This window comes from Stegostoma tigrinum, chromosome 5 (assembly GCF_030684315.1).
Source record: "Stegostoma tigrinum isolate sSteTig4 chromosome 5, sSteTig4.hap1, whole genome shotgun sequence".
Taxonomy (NCBI): Eukaryota; Metazoa; Chordata; class Chondrichthyes; order Orectolobiformes; family Stegostomatidae; genus Stegostoma; species Stegostoma tigrinum.
Window position 1 is genome coordinate 121,558,660 of NC_081358.1, and position 21,503 is coordinate 121,580,162.

A 21,503-nucleotide genomic window follows, 5' to 3' on the forward strand; every position below is an offset into this window, starting at 1 on the left:
AATTAGGAGCAGTTGCAGGCCATTCAGCCCCAGATCACAGTTGATTTGAGTATAACTATAAATCTGCATCCTCACCTCAATAATCCTTTGCCCCTAACTATATAGAAATCGATCAATCTTTGATTTTTTCAGGAAAGGGTTCCAAGGACACTCAACACCTCAGGAATAAAAAATCACCGCACCTCTGCTGAGAGAGAACAATCCTTGATTTTTAAACAGTGACCTAGCTCTATATAAAAACTGAACAAACTGTGGATGTTGTAAATCAGGAACAAAAACAAAATTGCCAGAGAGGCTCAGCAGGTCTGGCAGCACCTATGAAGAAAAAAACAGAGTTAACATTTCAGGTCCAGCGATCCTTCCTCAACAGAGTTCTGATGAAGGGTCACCGGACCCAAAATGTTAACTCTGTTTTTTCCTTTCACAGCTGCTGCCAGACCTGCTGAGCCTCCCCAGCAATTCTGTTATTGTATTTAGCTCTAGGTTCCCGCTTAAGAGGGAATATCCTCTCCAAATTTACCTGTCAAGGTCCACCAGGATGTCATATTTCAATCAAGTTAAATCTTATTCTTCTAAACTCTAGTGGATGCAAGATTAGCCTGTCCAAACTTTCCTTAGAAGACAACACTGCTCCCCCTACCCATTCCAAGTATTAGTTTGATAAGCTTCCTCTGAATTGCTTCTAACACATTTACAGCCTTCCTCAAATAAAGTGACCAAGATTGTGCACGGCACTCCAGATGCTAACTCACCAGTGTCCTGTATAACTGATCCACAAACTCTATGCTTTTGTGTTCAATTCCCCTCTATGAATAACAGTTTATTAGCCTTCCTAATTCCTGTGCAGATGCATACTAAGCTTTTGCAATTCATGCATGACGTCAATCAGGGCCCTCTACACATCAGAGCTCTGAAATCTCGCACGATTTAAGTAACATACTTTTATAAATTTTTCCTGCCAAAGTGGACAAATGTACATTTCACAAATTAAAGTCCATTTTCCACATCTTTACCCATTCACTTAACTTATCTATATCTTCTTATAGCCTCCCCGTGCCCTCCTCACACTTATTTTCCAACTTATCTTTGCTATCTTTGTGATGTCAGAAAATTCAGCAATTATACCATGTGTCCTTTCAATTATTTACAATTTAAGTCCCAGCACCAATCCTTGTACCACACCGCTCATTGCATCTTGCCAATCTGAGAAAGAACCTCTTACGCTGATACCTACTCTCTGCTTCGACTTAGTCAGCCAATCTTCCATTCATGTCAAAACGTTACTCCTACACCATGATCTTGTATTTTTCCACAATAAGGTTTCATGCAGTACCTTAACAAATGCTACTACAGAAATTCAAAGTACAGTACATTCACCGTTTCTCCTCTATCTGCAGGGCGTTTCCTCCTCAAAAATTTCCAGTACATTGGTCAACTATGATTTTCCATTCACGAAACATTTTAACCTTTCCCTGCAATGACTTTATTAAATACAGCTTCTAATATTTTCTCAATGATGTTAAACTATCTGCTCAGTAGTCTCCTGCCTTCTTTACATTTGCAATCTTCCAAACTAGTGAGACCATACCCAAATCAAGGGAGTTGCAATGGGATTCAGACAAGATGTGTTAGTGGACAAATTCATGGCAGATGAGTATACAATGGCTAAATGTGGCATTATCCACTTTTGATAGCAAAGACAGAAAGATTATTACCTGAATGATTATAAATTGAGAGAGGGGAATGTGCAAGAACTAGGTGTCCTTACACCAATCACCGGAGGTAAGCATTCAGGTGGAGCAGATGATGAAGGCCAATGATATGTTGGCCTTCATAGTGACAGGATTTGAGTACAGGAGGAGGGATGCATGGCTGAAAATTTAAACAGCCTTTGTCAGACCCACCTGGAATACTGTGTGCAGTTTTGGTCTCCTTATCTGAGGAAGGATGCCCTGCCTAGGAAGTGCAGCGAATGTTCACCAAACCGATTCCTGAGAAGACGTATGATAAGAGGTTTAATCGGTAGGATTACATTCACTTAAATTCAGAAGAATGCAGGGGGATCTCATACAAACCTATAAAGTTCAAACAGGACTAAACAACGTAGATGCAGGAAGGTTGTTTCTGATGGCTGGAGTGCCTGAACCATGGCTCACAGTCCAAGAATAAACCATTTGGAACTGAGTCAAGGAGCTATGTCTTCATGCAAAGATTGGTAAGTCTGTGGAATTTGCTGCCACAGAAAGCAGTCCAGGCCAAAGCACTATGATTATAAGAAGCAGGTGGATAGATCACTTGGGGCTAAACGAATCAAAGGAGATGAGAGAAAAGCAGGAACAGGTTGTTGAGTTCAATGATCAACCATGATCATAATGAATGGTGTTGCAGGCTCAAAGGGACAAACAGCCTACTCCAGTTCTTATTTTTCTATTTTTCAATGAATAGCCTAAAAGTAAGTCCAATGTATCAATATTTGATTGGTATGAAAAGGGGCTTGGTTTTTCTGGTGTTTAATGAAAAGCCCATCTTCTTATTTGCTCCAGAGAAGGAGTTGATAATGACATGGAACTCAGCCTCTGTGTGATCGCAGACACCACCATTATCTGCAAACTGAAGCTCTATGACTGAGGCTGGAGTGATTTCAATTTTGGACTATAGCAAAGTTTCACATGAAAAAACACTATTTAACAAAAATCATGGCTAATGGAATAGGAAAGCCAATGTCAATTTTGATTAAATAGAAAATCACTTAAGAAGACAAAACAGTGAGCTGTGGTAGCTGTTACTGTCAGATTAGAGGATTGTATGCAGTGGTGAGCCGAAGGGTTACTGCAGGAACCACTTTTTTCTACCTCAGCTGACCTGTCATTCATCTGTTCAAGGCAGTACCGCTAGGAGTGATCACTGCACATAATCTTTGCAGAGTCAAAGTCCTCACACCAAGGAACCCCTGCCCATTGTTTTCACTGGCACCATCCCGAAGTTAAATGGGAAAGATTCAGAGCTGATTTAGCAGCTCAAAACTGGGCATCCATGTGGAGCTGTGGATCATCAGCTGCAGCAACATTGCCTTCACCCATAATCTGCAAACTCACGGCCCAAAATATTCCTTATTTTACTTTAAGCAAGGGCATCAGCTCAAGTTCAATGAGCCGCATAGGACAATATGCCAAGGGCACCACCAGGCACACCTGCCATACTTGCTGCTGTGTAAGCTGATATTTGTCCAAAAATCACTCCACAGATCAAGGATGATTTAAACCTCAAGTGTAAAAGAGAATGCTGCTATGGGTATTCGTGGTTGTAGCTTTAATATTCATAGGGACCTTATGAAATTTAACTGTTCCTTAGAAAACCTTACAACTTCACAAAACAGTCTGTATTGCCTGCTTAATCCATGCACTGGGAGATAAAAGTGTCTGTGTGTGCGTGTGTGTCTGTCTGTAAGTAACAGAGAGAGAGAGAGAAATTGAAGCTGACTACTTCAGTGAGTATCGCATGTTGTGGCTAACAAGTGGATGGGGGACACAAAGCATATGCTAAGATTATACAAAAACCTGTTTTCTGAGGCTGAAAATAAGAACAGGTCATCATAGAGTCATTCAGATGTACAGCATGGAATCAGACCCTTCATCCATGCTTACCAGATATCCTAAACTGATCTAATCCCATTTTCCAACATTTGGCCCATTTTCCTCTCATTCCTATTCATGTACCCGCTTCCATCACCTCTTCTGACACCTTGTTCCATACATGTGAAAACTTTGCCCCTCAGGTCCCTTTTAATTCCTTCCTCTCTCATCTTAAACCTATGCTCCCTAGTTTTGGATTCCCCTGCCTTGGGAAAAATACTCTGGCTATTCACCCAATCCATGCCTTTCATGATTTTATAAACTTCCATAAGGTCATCCCTCAGCCTCTGATACTCCAGGGCAAGTGGCCCTAGGCTCCTCAGCTCAATACCTCCAATCCCGGCAACATCCTTGTAAATCTTTTCTGAAACCTTCCAAGTTAAACAACACATTACCCATGGCAGGGAGACCAGAACTGAGTGCAGTATTCTAAAAATGGCCTCACTAATATCCTGTTGTCTCATAAACTAAGCTACAAATGTTTGGCCAAAATGATGCCAACCTGTTTAAGGTACAACACAGGGCTACTTGCATGCCCAACAGCAGAGTCGACTTACAATTTCCAAAGTATGCAAATGCCCAACCAATAGATCAGATCTAAGGTTTTCAGTCCTGCCACATTTAGCTACGAACAGCAGTGGACAATTAAACAACTAACTTGACAAGAAAATGCCACAGCATCCTCATCCTCACTGATGCAGGAGCACGGTACATCAGTACAAAAGACAAAGCTGAAGCATTTGCAACCAACTTCACCCAGAAGTGCACAGCTGATGATCCATATGCAGGATGCACTGCCAAGGTTTCTTTGAGAGCATCTTCAAAATGTATGGGTTCTAGACCTAGGAGGAGATGGGCAGCAAATGTATGGAAACACCCTGATCTGGAAGTCCTCACCAAGTCATTTTCATTGGATTTGATCATCGCCTGCCTAAACTGCCTTTACGGCGGCAGCAGTAAGTGGCTTTCTAGAACCACTGCAGTGTTTGAGGTTTAGTGCTCCTCTGAATGGTGTTCCATAAATTTGACACAATTCCATGATTTTGATTTAAACTGACAAGCATCTATATCCCTGCTACTTCACAGTCACAATTCTGGAACTCCCTTCCTAACTTCACTGTCGGTGTGCCAACACCAAATAGACTGTAACGACTCAAAAAGACAACTCAACACATCTTTCTCAAGGGCGATTAAGAATGAGCAATAAATGTTGGCCTTGTTTGCAAGCAATGTTCAAGTCCCATGAAAGAATGAAGACAAACTTTGGAAAATGTATTGAAAGGTGGCGGATGTAATTTAATATGAATATATACAGGATATGATACATTTTGGATTGGAATGCTTTCTACATAAAATGCATGACACAAATGCAAGCTGTTGGTGTTGATAAACAGCAGAAATCGTTTACGCTAAACATTAAGTGTTTAAAACTGGGGAGGAACAAGCGTTTGAATACCTCGTTGCTGAAAGGACAGGTGCATAAAACCAAGAGTTATTCTGATTAATAAAGACGCGAGTACAACAGTAGTCTAGTAATGAAGACGCCTTTGGACCAGTTGTTGTTAGGGTTATTGCTCATGCACCTATATGCAGGGGACATTAAAACGTTAAAACAGAGCAGCAGAGATCCTAGAAGACATCAAGGAAACCAAACTTAATAAGGAAGGGGTTCATAGAAATTTCTTTATAAAGGATGTTATTTGCACAATGGAACACTTTACCACAGGGAGTGTCCAGGGCAGACAATTGCAATTTTGAAAGAAGTCAAAAATAAAGTTTTGCAGCAGAGAAAAATACTTGTTATCAGAAGCATATATGTTGTCCGTAGCCACGTAGCATTCCCAGCCCCGAGTCAGGAAATTCTGGATTCAAGTCACACCCCCGGTCCTGAACATAAAAAGTGAGGATGACACTCCAATGCAGTCCTGAGGGAGTGCTGCACAGTGTTTTGAAAGAAACATTAAATCACAGAACTGAACAAGAGCCCGCCTGTTCAGGCAGATGCAACAAATCCTATGCAAAGCTTTGAAGTAAAGCAAGGGACCAGCCCAAATATCCTGTCCACCAATTATTTTGCAATGAACACCATGAGAACGGGTTATCTGGTTTTTATCATTATTATGTCTTCAAATTGATTGTTGTGCTTCCCATATTATGAAGTCAGAAGTCACACAACACCAGGTTATAGTCCCAGCATGTTTACTTGAAATCACAAGCTTTTGGAGCACTGGTCCATCATCAGCCAAAGCTCCTTCATCTGATGAAGGAGCAGTGCTCCGAAAACTTGAGATTTCAAATAAACGTGTTGGACTACGGTGTCGCGTGACTTCTGATTTTGTCCACCCAAGTCCAACACTGGCACCTCCACATCATGGCTTCTCATATTATGACAGGGACAAGAATTCAAATGTACTTAATTGGCTATAAAGCATTTAGAAACATCCCAAGATCTCTGAAGATGTAAGTAATAAAACTGTATGAAAAATAATTTTAGTATTCAACACTATATACTTCCTATTCAACCATTTAAAATAAGCTTCTCACATATGATAAGATGAAATCATGACAGTTCAAAAATACTTGTACAAACATCAACTCAGTCTAATTAAACATCTAAAACGTTTCATTTGCAACACAACTCAGTTTCATGAACATGTTGAATATGCAAATTTATGCCAAATTTCTGGAACAATCAAGCAGTCAAGTAATTTCAGGAAGAGTGATCATAGATGTACTTGGGGACGAAGTCCTTATGAGAACCAACTGAAATGTTTCCATATGTTTTATAAAGTATTCTATTCGCTCTAAAAGCAATCATTCACATGCACTTGCTGGCAATGTTCCAGACAATCCATATGGACATTGCATCCCTTACGGCACCATATTAGTCATTGGACTGCTATGTCACAGCTCATACAGAAAATAATATAAAAGGCTTTCCATTCCATGCCCGTTAACTTGCTTTACATTTTAGCTCACCACCTGATGGCATTCTGCAATGGGACAGAACTGGGAATGTTTCACCAAAAAATATTTCACATAAAAATTTGAAATAGTTTCCAGACCAGTCACATTAAATTTAGTTGCATTCTTTGTTCTGAAAAGCACTTAGACAATTTTCTTATTTTTCTTGCTTTGCAATAAACACTTAAATCTTATGAGTATCACGGTTCATTAGCAACTAACAAAATATGCCATTTCGATCAAGTTACATCTGCAAGCCATATATTTTCAAGTTTTGATCTCAGCAATTAACTGAAATACAATTGAAAAATACACATTTTTAAAATTTCACTCCATTACATCAAATTAAATGTAACATGAAACTTTTGTCTTCAAGGACTAATACAGCATAAACGCAAAGCAAGACACTTTAACAAGCTTATTCACACACTTGCATATAACTGTAGAAATTATACGTTTTTCCAACTTATTAAATAAGCTAACATTTTCAATAGATATTTCAGAGGACATCATTACTGCTAATATTTTTACTGTTGTTCCATATCTACTCGGGCAAGTAATCAAGAAATAAACTGCAATTGTACAAAAACTAATTGCGCCATGAAAGGCACAGTCTATCAGCAAATCAATTGTTGATTTCAACAGGGCTACCTCAGGAAAACGTTAGGTAAACAGAGTACCTCTTCTGAAAAATAAAGTCAGTTAAAACACCAGAAACCCAACTATGCAATTGCCAATTCGGTACTAATACTGGCAGAGGTTTGTTACAGGATTCCTCCCCAGTCAATTGAGGAATGATACATGGCATGGAAGAAATTAAGGAAGAGGAAAAAAAAACATAAAATTATATTGATTTACAATCTACTATTTTTGTGTTTACAGTGTCTGACAACATTCAACCAGAGTTTGACAAATGGGCAGACTTAAAAACGCAAGAAAGTAACAGGAACGGCTCATTCAACTTTATTCACAGAGATTTCAGCGGATCCAAGTCTTGACTTCATTTACCCTTCCTATTTCTGCAACGCTTAATTTCCTTGCCAATCTAAAAACATCAGCCCTTTCAGATTTCAAATATTCAACTGACATCCAATGTCAACTGATTTTTATTATAGAATCCCAGATTTCCAAGACTTTGGTTGGAAACATATTTTAACCTCACTGCGAAGCCTCTTCCAGGGATGCCTAACCTGAAGAAGTTACCCTCCTCCCTCTGGACAAACCTCAGGGAATGTCTCTCCCACTGCAACTCTCTTGTACCATCCCCGCCCCTTTAACTTGTCTGTCTCTTCTCCATCTATCTTCTCCTCTATCCACCTTCGATCCGCCTCCCCCTCTCTCCCTATTTATTTCAGAACCCTCTCCCCATTCCCCTTTTCTGATGAAGGGTCTACGCCCGAAATGTCAGCTTTTGTGCCCCTAAGATGCTGCTTGGTTTGCTGTGTTCATCCAGCTCCACACTTTGTTATCTCGGATTCTCCAGCATCTGAACTTCCTGTTATCTCTGGTACAAATTTAAGACCTCTTGCTCTGGACTGCCACAGCAAAGAAAAACACTTTAGCTTTCAACCCTATTTTATCATGAACTGTCATAAACACCACAAAATTTCTTACATCATGCTGTTCCAATGTTCTACTGCTTTAGGTGTCATGAAAACGCTTCCAAAAAATTGCAATCAATTCAATCTGTACCTTTGAATTCAGGAATGGAGTTAAACAATTAATTCCTCTTCACACCTCTGGCATTCAATACAGCAAATGTCACCTATTTTGATTTTCTGATGCTCAATTATGTCCATTATGGGTCCCAGATAAATTAACCTATGACTGTCAATGATGAACAGATTACTCACATAGAGACTGAAAATTATGCCAAAGTAAATAGAAATTGCAAGCTATTCAACAAATTTTCACATTTCACTATAAAGAAAATATATAGCGTACTTGGGAATTGTCTATCACCAGAACCAAATCTTAAAGATCAGGCAAGCAATGTACTGCTTTTTCTGTATATTTATGAACATATTGGTGTTTTGTCGTGCTCTGGTCCTGAAATTGAAAATTACATCGAACTTGTTTCCAAAATTTTACTTATTCCTTGCCTTTACACAGTTTATCAACTCTTCTTTGGATTTGAGTCTACATTTATGGAAATAGGCAAGTGACTAGTATCCACCAGGATCCACAGCTACCTTAACTAGATTTTTTTTACTTGTTCCTATTTTATCCCTGCAGCTTCTCCATTTTAATTGCATCTGTTCCGACAATCCCATCTTCTTTAAACTGTACTCCCTTTGATGTATATTCAATGAATGATGGCTTTGCTGACTAGGTCAAGCATTCATTACTCATCCTCAGATGCCCCTGAGAAGATGGTGGTGACCTGCTTTCTTGAACTGCTGCTGTCAATTTGGAGCAGGGATATCCATAATGCCATTTAGGAGGGAGTTCCAGGATTTTGATCCAGTGATGATAGTGGCTTGGAGGAAAACTGGCAGATGGTGGTGTTCCCAGGTATCTGCTGCTCTTGTCCTTCAAGTTGGTAGTGGTCGTGAGATTAGAAGGTGTTCTTTTAAAATTGTGGATTCGGTGTCAATCATGTGGCTGATTTCTCCTGGATGGTATCAAACTTCTTGAATATTGCTGGAGCTATATTCATCCAGGCAAGTGAGAACTATTCCAGCACGATCCTGACTTTTGCCTTGTAGATGGTGGGCAGACTTTGGGGAGTCAGGAAGTGGGTTACCAACTGCAAGGTTTCTAGCCTATGACCTGCCCTTGTAGCCATAGCATTTATATGATGAGTACAGTAACGTTTCTGGTCAATGGCAACCCCCAGGATGTTAATAATGGGGATCTGAATGTTAATAATGGCATTAAATGTCAAGGGGTGATGGATAGATTCTCTTTGGATTTTCTTCTTCCTTACTTTGGATTCTTCATGGTAGTTGACAGGGTCCTTGCCCATACCCATTCCATTTCCTTTGCTTGTGATCTCACAGTATCCTCCATCCAAGAAACACACAAAGGTTCTCCTTGTTCTCACCTACCATCCCGTCAGCCTCCAAATTCAAGACATTGTTGAACAGGCTCAAGAGGCTGAATATCCTGCTCTGGTTCATAAATTGTTTTACTATTGGTGCGATAATGCCTTAAATGCCTAAGAAAATCACTAAATAATATTCTCACTTGGGGCTCACTGAGTATGAGTGCCTTTCGTAACAAGTAATGTCCTGCTTGAACTCATCACCTGAGCCCTTTATGAAGCAAAGGTTGCAATGCTCTTAACAGGCTTCGCATATAAATACCCAACAGGCTACATGGGTGAATTTTTTTTTTGGTGGCAGATAATCATTAAAAGTAAAACAAAGTCACTGTGCTTTGATGATGGGGGAAAAAAATGTTAGTTTTGTGTGATAAAATGTCCAAGTATTAACAAATGCAGAACCAGAGATGGATCTGCAGAACTGTTTGTCCACACTCTATGTATGCAATGAGTTGTGGCTGTATTTTAGTTCAACAATAAATGATGCTCCTTTCTAGTCACACTTCCCGAGTTATCACATTGGCAACAAGAGTAAAATCTTGGACAACCTTCCCTTTGAATGAACCCGAGATGGACAAATATTGGAAATGCCCATTTGCGAAACTGAAACCTAAGGACGTGGGTATGGAGTACTGGTCCCAGGACATGGGCAGAATGAGTCACTTCTTTCAGGCAAACGGGACCAAAGGGAACCATTGACTGAAGGTCATTTGCTTGACCGCTTTCAGGGTACCGAGTTTCCGCATCATTGAAAGTTTAATGTACTAGGTTGCCCCAAAGTTAAATTCTTTTCACAAACTGACAGATATCGTAGCGGACCTCTATGATCCAAACAATCTGTTATATTGCAGCACTACAGGTTTAACATGGCAAACAGATACCCTGGGGAACTGATTACAGAATTCTTGATGAGACTGTGAAAATTGGTGGAACACTGAGTAGGGGCAGCTCTTCAGGAGATGTTTTGGGATCTGTTGGTTTGTGGAATTAGGTAACATTGTGATGCAAAGGAATCCACTATTCAAACCAGACCAGGATCTTAAGAAAGCCATAGAACTCACCTTTCTCATGAAAGCATGGGAAAAAAAGACTCAGGAGCTTCAGGGGTCTTCAATCTTGGGCTACTCTCATACCACAGAGTCAAGTCCCCAGTACAGAATACTCAGGGCTCCCACATAATGCAAGATTGGAGTCAGAGGCCACATGGTTCCAGAACTGGGCGGGATGTTTCTTCACAATATAATGGAGAGCAAGAATGTCCATGCTGCACTTGTAGTCAGAGCGGCCACCGCTCTTGAAACAGACAAAATGTGTCCCGCCCAGTCTAAAGGGCGAGACAGGGCTTTGCAAATAAATCAGTCCAATGATGACGATTGACAGTGATAAATTACATTGTTGCTCCCAAAGTGGCTCCAGTTAATATAAAACTCCAGTAAACATTGTATTCCCTAGATATAGAGGTGGACATAGATAACATCAGATCTACTTTTGGGGAGCAAGCCCTTAGCAAACTCTTACTGGGCATCTTGCTTTTAAGCCTGCAAGACACCAAGTCTACATTGGCCACGTGCATCAAGGAGTCTTTACATATTATTGGGATCACTATAGCCCCAGTTATGCATGGGTAGCAGACAGTCGAGTGCCCTGAATGATGGTGTAAGGACCAGATCCCAAACACTTGGGACTAGCTACAAAAAAGCTGCCTAGATTGGCAACTGGTCTTTAAAATGGGTACTGGCAATCTACATGAAATTATTGGGAAGTATCCCAAAGTGTTCCAAGAGGGCCTTGGGAAGATATAAGGCACCAGGGCCAAGATCTACGTAGTCGCAGAGACACAACCAAAATACTTCAAGGTGCAAACAGCCCCCTATGCTCAATGCACCAGAGTAGAGGAAAGATTGGAACATCATGAGGAACTGAACATCATATATCCACTATAATTTGTTGACTTGGCCAGACCAGTAGTCCCAGTTGTAAAACCTGACAACTTGGTCTGTCTCTCCCATGGGGATTTAAGTTGACAGTCTGAGTTTTTTGCTTAGACAAATACCCTATGTTACACATAAAAGATTTGTCAGAAAGGCCCGCTGGACAATTGTATATTTTCTAAATTGAATGAGCAACGCTTTTTTCCAACTAGAGCTTGAGGCGTCATCCAGGAACTATATCACCATAAATACTCATACAGGACTGTACGAGAACACTAGCTTGCCCTTTGAAGTATCTTCAGATTAAGTCACCTTTCGAAGATAATACAGGACATTCTCTAAGTGGTACCAAGAGTGGCAGTTTGTCTGCATGACGTTTTAATCTTAGGGGTTATGGCGTAAGGACATGTGGAGTGTCCGGAGGAGGTCTTACAGTGTCTTTTTTTCCTCAGACTGACACCCAACTAAAAAGGGAAAAGTGTGTGCTCCAGGTAAACAAGGTAATGTACCTCAGGTCAACAAGGATACCCTGTCAAAGACAAGGTGAAAGCATAAAAAGGGCTCTAAATCCAAGGAACACAACAGAGTTAAGTCTTTAGAGATAATGGCAACTGCAGATGCTGGAGAATCTGAGATAACAAAGTGTAGAGCTGGATGAACACAGCAGGCACCCCCACTGCATCCCAAAACCAGCCCAGCTCGTCCCCGCCTGCCTAACCTGATCTTCCTCTCACCTATCCCCTCCTCCCACCTCAAGCCGCACCTCCATTTCCTACCTACTAAACACATCCCGCCCCCTTGACCTGTCCGTTCTCCCTGGACTGATCTATCCCTTCCCTACCTCCCCACCCATACTCTCCTCTGCACCTATCTTCTTCTCTATCTATCTTCAGTCCACCTCTCCCTCTATCCCTATTTATTTCAGAATCCTCTCCCCATCCCCCTTTTCTGAAGAAGGGTCTAGGCCCGAAACGTCATCTTTTGTGCTCCTAAGATGCTGTTTGGCCTGCTGTGTTCATCCAGCCCCACACTCTATTATCTCTTTAGCTAAGTCTTTGCCAGGTCTTAAAAATAACTAGGAGGAGGTACAGTCCACATGAAGAAGTTTGGTGACAGCTTTCTAGGGATTTCAGGTGTTATCCTTAAAAACAATGAACTGATATCATATATGGTCAAAATCAGGGAGAATATTGCAAAGAAAAGAACATGTCAATTACCTCCAGCGGGAATTCTCCACAGAGGCAATTATTTTGATACATACACACCATCAAGGACGAGTTCCTCTGCAGTGGCTCTCTGATGGTCTTCACAGAAGAAATGCTCACCTATTTACTGCACACCTCTCGGAAAGCAACAGGAATGGGGTCATGGGCAAAATGACACAGGAAGTCCGATCATTACAGGAGCAGGGTGGAACACTCCAACTTGATGTGAAGAGATATCATAACCTCGACAAGACCCACAGGAAATCACTAACTAATTTTCTTGCGGAGCTTGTCGTGCGTCGGTTCTCTTGATACCAGGCAATAGCCTGAAGAGCTGGAAATGATCACCTGAGCCCTTTCTTGCTGGGCTTTCTGCATTACTACAATCAGCAAATGCCAAAAACCTAGCATAATTCAACAGCAAATAAGTTTCATTTTATTCAGGTGTATCATTCATCTGCTTACATCTACATCCCTAAACTGCCGCCTGCATACTTTTGACCTTTTGTATCACTACATGTATTAATGCCCTTTATTTAATGTGCCAAATAATTTGGCCAGATAAATTGGGAAAACCTATAACATAGAATAAAGCGGTATTTAAGAATGGAAAAGTTAGCAATATTTCACTTTTAGAATTCTGAGACTCATTTCAGGACAATCAATTTCTTCAAGGAGCAATGCTAATTTACTAATTTCATGGCTTTGACTTTGCTTAAAATAAATAGTATTCTTTCCAATTAATCTAGCCAAAAAAAAGTGAAAACTTTCAACAGCTCAATTAGCTTTTGCAATCATTGGAGAAAAGAAAGGGCAATGCAGACCATTTAAAAACAAAGCTGGATAATATTGCAAATGGAAGTAAGGAGGTGACAGATTAACTGATATATGGCAATCCATATTGTAGAGGAAAACAATATATCAGTATACTGGGGAAACTAATTAAGAATTAAGGACTTAAACTGGAACTCATTCATGTTAATGTGAGCAAAAAAAAACAGTATTAGAAAAAAAAGTAATGGCACTAAAGAGTGCCAAATGCCAAGAAGCTAACCCATGTTTCAAACGTGAGGGCTTCAAAATCAAGCAGATGAAGAAATGGTGGGTGTTTCAACTATAACCTTCCAAATTCTCTCCTACTGAGTGATGATCCCATGTATCCGGAATGTAAATTTTATGCCATTCAATTAAGTTCCACATAAGCCACGTCTAGTTAAAAATTAAAGTCAAGAAATCGACGGCAAATTTAGACCATTCATGAGAGTAGTTTGGCAGTAGAAAACAGAATAGGTATAACAGTCACTTGCTCACATCGGAATGAAATCAGACGTAATGTCCCACAAGAATCTTTGCTGAAATCTTCAGAGTTCCTCAATTTTATTTCCCAATTACTGACCAATTTATGACTTAGAAAGCAACAATATTTACCCAAGTATTTTAATGACACAACAATGATTACCGTAAAGAAACATATTTTGTCAAAATTCATATATAATATTACATGTGTAATGTGGTATATGAATATCAGTGCAGTGTGAGCTCAATTGGTTGGATGGCTGCTTTGTGATACAGAGGGATTCCAACAGTGAGTTCAAATACAGTAAGGACTGAGGTTACAACGAATATTCTGCCTTCTCAACCTCGCCTTTGCCTGAGACATGGTGACCCTCAGGTTAAACTCATCACCAGTCATCTCTCACTAATGACAGAGCAGCTTATATTCCTCTGGGACAATAGCGACTTCACTTTTACCTTTATTCCAAATCAACAAAATAAATGAAAGACATCTGCTGGTTCATTTCTCAGAAAGTTCCTTGGCTAGAGTAAACGTGACCTACTATAAAATTTAAACAAAATCTGACTGTTAATCACCTCATTCGGTTCATTGTCCATGGGAATGCATCCACCAATTAAAATCCACTTGCCAAAATCAGCGCGCAGAATAACTGTTGGTTCCCCTTTGAATTGTTATTCTTGCAAATCATCCAGGTTGCAAGATGAAAAGCTTGCCAAAATATGGCTTCCTTCAATGCTCAAGTTGAGTACTACCTAACAATTATTTGGACAAAATGGTTAGCGGGATACTGAGTAGTACAACAGGGAGAACAATATTAGAAGAAAACATAGACAAAATGTGTGGGCAAAATTGTGGTAGTTTGATTTCAATGACAAAGTGCAAGGTCCTCCACTTTAGACCAAAGAACAATAGATCAGAGAATGCCTAATTTGGTGAATATCCATCAGCAATGGAAGTTCAAAGGATATTAAGGGTCCAGGAAAACAGATTACAGTGGTCAAGTACAAATAGTAAGCAAGAGTGTTAATAGAATTCTTGCCTCCACATCAAGTGTGCTAAGTTATGAAAGGAACAAAAACAAGAAGAGCTGGAGAAACTGAGCAGGTCTGACAGCATTGGTTGAGAAAGAACAGAGTCAATATTTAGAATCGAGCGACACTCCCCTAGAAGTGAAAGCAGCTGGGAAATGATACATTTTATGCTGATACTGGGGGTGGAGTTGGGAAAGGAGTGGGTAGAATACATGGGTACTAACAAGAAGCATGAATGCTTGAAAATAGGATGGCTTTGCTGGAAGCAACTCATACAGAACATGCTGTTCAGGAGAGGTGGGCGGGTAACAATATGGAGGAGAGTGTTCATGCTCTGAAATTGTTAAACTCAATGTTGAGTCCTAAAGGCTGCAAGGTACCTTGGCAGAGAATGAGGTACCTAGGCCTTGAGCTACACTCGAGCACTATAGTAGGCCTGAGATAGAAATGGTGACATGGGAGCGCAGTGGTGTATTTAAATGGTAGACAACTGGTAGTCTGACATTATTTTACAGTCACAGCATAGGTGTTCTGCAAAACAGTCATCCAATCTATGATTTGTCTCCTAGTGTAAAGGAGACCACATTGCTTTCAACGAATGCAATCGACCAGTCTGAAGTGTTGCATCTCCTTTTACATTTAAAGAGTTAGAGGAATCAAAAGAAAACAAACATTCTCAGCAAGGACATGAGTGACAGACAAGCAAAAATATAATACAAGTCGAGTGCTTTGACTAAGTCAAAATTTGTGCCAAGTAGAGGATGGAAGATCCCAACAGAGAGAGTTAGAGTTGGCAAACGCTTGAATGGAGATTCCAGCGGCAGATGGAGTAGACAAATACACAAGCTTTCTGCATGCAGCTAGTAGTACTTTCCTGTATCATTGCCTTTCTTCCGCCTGAGGTGTGACTGATGGCAGATCTTTTTCCCAATGATTTCCAAATTAAACAGGAGGCACTTGCACTCGTAATTCGCTCAATGACAAAACCAATCTTCTAATAAACAGAAAATTCAAGACATGTGGCTTTGAGCAAGAATGCCTGCTGCTGCAAACTAATAATAAAAGACATCTTTAAGCATCTGCCAAAACCTGCCTTTATTCTTCAATTAAATTGTACGCAATGTTTTTGTGGCAAATTCTGAGAAGAGTCATTATACTACAAGTCTCTTGATCATCGTCCTAAGAATAAAAGGATTTTTTACAAGACAAAAAGAATAAAATGAAACCAGGTAGAAATGTATATTACGGCAAAATACCTTGATAAAACTACAGATAAATTTTATAAAAATCCAGAATATGTGAGGTAGAAAATGAAGTTGATTCTCATTTTGAATATACTGTTCCAAGTAACCACTGCAGATCCATAGTGCACAAGGTGACACACGATACAAGAGTAAAGAATTCATCATTACATGATACACTGGTAACATGGATGTGAGTTTGCTCGCTGAGCTGGAAGGTTCGTTTTCAGACATTTCGTCACCATTCTAGGTAACATCATCAGTGAGCCTCCGACGAAGCGCTGGTGTTATGTCCCGCTTTCTATTTATCTGGTTAGGTTTCCTTGGGTTGGTGATGTCATTTCCTGCGTTGGTGATGTCATCTCCTGTTCATTTTCTCAGGGGATGGTATATTGATTTGGAGCCAATGTGTTTGTTGATGGAGTTCCGGTTGGAATAACATGCTTCTAGGAATTTTCGTGCATGTCTCTGTTTGGCTTGTCCAACTGGAACTCCATCAACAAACCCATTGATTTGGAGCCAATCTACCATCCCCTGAGAAAAAGAACAGGAAATGACATCACCACTGCAGGAAATGACATCATCAACCCAAGGAAACCTAACCAGATAAACAGAAAGCGGGACATAACACCAGCGCTTCGTCGGAGGCTCACTGATGATGTTACCTAGAATGGTGACGAAACGTCTGAAAACTAACCTTCCAGCTCAGCGAGCAAACTCACATCCAGAACCTCAACCTGAGCTACAAATCTTCTCAAAACTCGCTAACACTGGTAACACAGCTATGCTATTCACTGAAAAACAGATGCATATTCTCAATTACATTTTAGTCACATTATATAAACCCACTTACATATATTAAACACAAAGTTTTTTTTAAATAAATTAGATTTGAAAGTTTCAGAGTAAATATGAGATCAATCAAGTCAATGTTATTTGACATCATGTTTGCCTGAACTCGAAAGTGCCTCAGTTACAACATGAAGAAATAGGAATAAACACATATCCTGAAATCTCTTCAGATTATATAGAACAATTTGTGAAGCAGTTATCTGAAGGGAATATTAATGATGATGACTTACGTGAACATTTTATTTTTGGGCATAGATTTATTCATTTCAAGCACAGTTGACCAGATACCAGCTAAATTTAAAGCAGAATTACTGTAGTTACAGTGCTTATGCTGCTGATAATTACTTACACATTATGAACCTGAGTCAGTTATTGACAACCGAGTTTTCAGTGGCAAGCAAAACAACTGGCAATTCACGGAAATAATTTAACATTTGAGACATTCAACCGTCAAAACAGCAATGTCTGTATGACCAAGCCAAAACATTCAATACTTTCAGGCAATGCAAACATTCGACAAGAAACAGATCAAAACATGAGGCACCAAGTGTTCCCTGAGTTCACCTTCAGGGAAATAAGATTTTTGTGCAAGGAAGATACATATATTCAGTTCACATCACTGCTGTGTAATTCTAGGGCAGGGAGAGTCAATTCACATGAAGATGCTATGACTGCTAGTGGAAAGACCTGCATGACTCAACCTGAAAATCCATTCACAGCTCATGTAAATTCATGATAATCCACTCTATAAATGGCATGTTGACTAATGAGATTGAACATGCTCACTGCGTTCACTTCTCATTGCACTCCTACATATATAAACATTTTTTGAATCAAAAAGATAAAAATACTGTTAAGACAACAAAGTGTGAAGCTGGATGAACACAGCAGGCCTAGCAGCATCTCAGGAGCACAAAAGCTGACGTTTTGGGCCTAGACCCTTCATCAGAGAGAGCTTCACACTTTGTTATCTTGTATTCTCCAGCATCTGCAGTCCCCATTATCTCTGATCACAATAAAATACTGTTCTTAGGTTTTCCAGTGAATTAGTGCTCGAAAATACTTGATTTCTTACATTTGTTTGCATTCAGTTGCTACAAATAACAAATCTAAGGATTGGGATGCAATCACTGTTTGCAAGTTTGTGTAACATTGGCGAACATAATGCACTAGGCACTGATGAAATAAGTTTAACGTTACTTCCAAAGACTGCGCATATGATGTCAGCGCAATCCTCTCACAAAATGAGATTTGAAAGTTTCAACATATGCCCCAGAGGGTCCTAAAATTCAAGAACTGTTCTTTTGTGATCCATGGATCTACTTTTGAGCTTCCTATGTTAATGTGATACAAAGTTTTATCACTCCATGACGACTTAGAAGCAGGTTAGTGAAACCCACCTGGTCTTCTTTTTGGGGAGAGAAAGCTACCCTTCTGTAAAATAATCTTGTTTTTAAAACTGGAATGTACTCTTCCAGCACACAGCAGTTCTAATATTAAGATTATGACAGCAGCTGTGGCACTTAATGGAAAAGCAACACCTTTTCAAAAGAAAACAGATTATGAAATTATTTATATGTAAACACTAATAGGTTCTGAAGCTTTTATGCAAACATTTGAACATTCACAATCCTATCAATCTATCCTTATTTTTCTCCTCTTCCAATTCCACCTAAGTATACTTGAGCTCCTTAAAGTTATCATTAAATTTCTCTACAATTGTGAAACGGGACCCAAAATTAAAAGTCATTTTGTTTTGCTATAATTAGTCTGAAATGAAGCAGTCCAAATAACATCAAATTCACCATATTCATGAAAAATGATTTCGCAAAGTGCTGCATTCAATACGAGTATTTGATTACCAGCTAGCCAATAATATTAAAGGTAAACGTCTCAGCTCTGAGCAATGGTTGCAATCATTTAGAAGACGTCTTACCTGAAGGTCTGAAGATGTCCTTAAGTAAAGTTTCGTCCAGTGGCAATGATACTGATGTTCCCGTATTGTGTGTCCAACTCTGTAAAATGGTTTGCAGCAGCAGGGTCTGGGCCCTCGTTGCTTGTAAAGTCAGACTGGGCAATTCAAATATGCACTCTGTAGTCCGGACAAATGGACGTTTCAACCTGTTGAACACAAATTGAAATCAATCAAGGTGTGAATTTTCATAGAACATATCCTACAAATAATTTTATAGCATTGAAACAGGCCAGTCAGTCTAATTTGGTGTACGTTCCGAGCTTCCTCCCACCTTAACTGGTCTCAGCCAATAGCAGATCCTCTATTCTTTTCTCCCTTGTATACTTTTATAACTTCCCCGTAAATCTACATCAACTGTTCCATTTAGTAACACTTGCTCAGTACTCTGAGCTAAGATATCTCCCTTAAATTCCTTATTGGGTTTATTAGTGACCAACCCACATTCATGATCCCACATTCTGTGCTTATGTCCTATCATAACCGATTGGAAGAATTGGGGCAAACTACTTTAGAATATACATTATAATGCGTACCTAGAATGTCGAAACACAGACAGTTACTATTCCTTAGAAGCAAGGGTACTGGCATCAGGCATTGGGTGACAAGTGGCAGAAACATGTGGACCACTTAAGTAACAAAAACAGAAACCAATCAACGCTTTGAGTCCAGTGAATCTGGTTTCTCGCTCCACAGATGCTGAGTTTTTCCAGCAATTTCCATTTTTGTTACATATTTACAGCATCCACGGTTCTTTGTTTTATTTTAGTGGATCGCTTAAGTGCCAAGCAATGACCATTTTCAAGCAAAAGATTAACCTAATTACTTCAGCCTGACTTTCAACAGCATCACCCTACCTTATGACCATAAGACATGGGAGAATAAATACACCTTTCAGCTAAACTCCACAGTGCCATTCAATGAGATCATAGCTGATTATAGCCACATTCTTGCCTTATCCCCACAATGCTGCATTCCCTCACTGATTTAAAAGCTATCTCAGTTTTAAACATAGTTAACAACCTAACTTCTATAGCCCTCTGAAGTAAAGAATTCCACAGATTCTCTACTCTCTGAGAGAAGAAATTCTTCTGTTTTGAATGGATGACCCCTTATTCTGAGATGGTATTTCAGTTTATCTAATGACATAATAACATTAATACTGAGGGTAGTTGGATCATTTCATTGCTAACATACTGTCCTTCAAGAGCCGATTAATGGAAGATGAAGTCAAATTATCTTACAGAAAACACAAACCTTTACTTCATTTTACGGTGGGATCAAGTATGGTACAATTGGTCTTTAGATTGGAAGTGAAAGAGGTTGCATTCTAGCTGCTGGAAGGACTGCATAATTTTACATTCTCTGGTCCTGGAGTTCAGCTAAGTAGTATTGGAATTGCTTCACAAAACAGGCAATAAATTTCATGACTTCAGTTTTCAGCATGAGATGTATTACTAGCTTTGAAATAGGCCAACACAACTTACAGCTGGTGGATTGACATACCAATCCGACATTAGAGTCACACAGCATGGAAACAGACCCTTATGTCTGAGATCCTTCAGTGCAGATAAGCTGTACCGAAGGGTCTGTTTCTGTGCTGTATGGCTCTGACTCTAATGTCGGATTGCATTGTTATTAATGCTTGTTCAGTGAAGTTAGAAATTGCTTAAAAACGTGGACATAAGCCATTGATGGCACTTCCTCACCATCTTCCCAGTATGTCAGCACAAGACATTGTCTAAACGTATTGGAGTGGGCGTGGAGGGCAGTAAAGGAACTCTTTGTGAATAAGGTATTTGCAGAGAGACACAGTAATAGTGAAAGTCTGGAATTCAGCTTTTGTTTTGCGAAGACCAAGGAATCTCGAAAGCCTAGGTTATGATTGGTCAGCCAACCTGGTTCACAAATAGAATCAGATTTCTTGTTGGGCGATTATGATTCTAACCATTCCATTCCAGATAACCCTGCAAAGTAAAATTAAAGGTGATTGTAGTTTATGCTGGTAACGTATGTGGTTTTCATCAGTGCAACTGTGCAGAGTTTGCAAGTTTGGCAGCATGGTGGCTCAGTGGTTAGCACTGCTACCTCACAATGCCACAGACTCGGGTTCAATTCCACCCTCGGGCGACTGCCTGTGTGGAGTTTGCACATTCTCCCCGTGTCTGGTCCAGTTTCCTCAGGGTGATCCGGTTAACTCTCACATTCCAAAGATGTGCAGGTTAGGTGGATTGGCCATGCTAACGTAGAATTGCCCATAATGTTCAGGGGTGTTAGGTGGGATGCTCTGAGGGTCGGTGTGGACTTGTTGGGCCAAGGGCCTGTTTCCACA

The 21,503-nt window shown here is 39.9% G+C and overlaps 1 protein-coding gene across 2 annotated transcripts in view; it reads right to left on the reverse strand.

The window, feature by feature from the left end:
- Positions 1–21,503, reverse strand: part of LOC125451670 (intermembrane lipid transfer protein VPS13B-like) — a 907,633-nt gene that overhangs the window by 642,923 nt on the left and 243,207 nt on the right. For both annotated transcript variants that reach the window (XM_048529130.2, XM_048529131.1), the window contains exon 17: positions 19,136–19,320. In XM_048529130.2, coding sequence (XP_048385087.1) covers positions 19,136–19,320 — 185 coding nt within the window. The remainder of the gene's footprint in view (positions 1–19,135; positions 19,321–21,503) is intronic.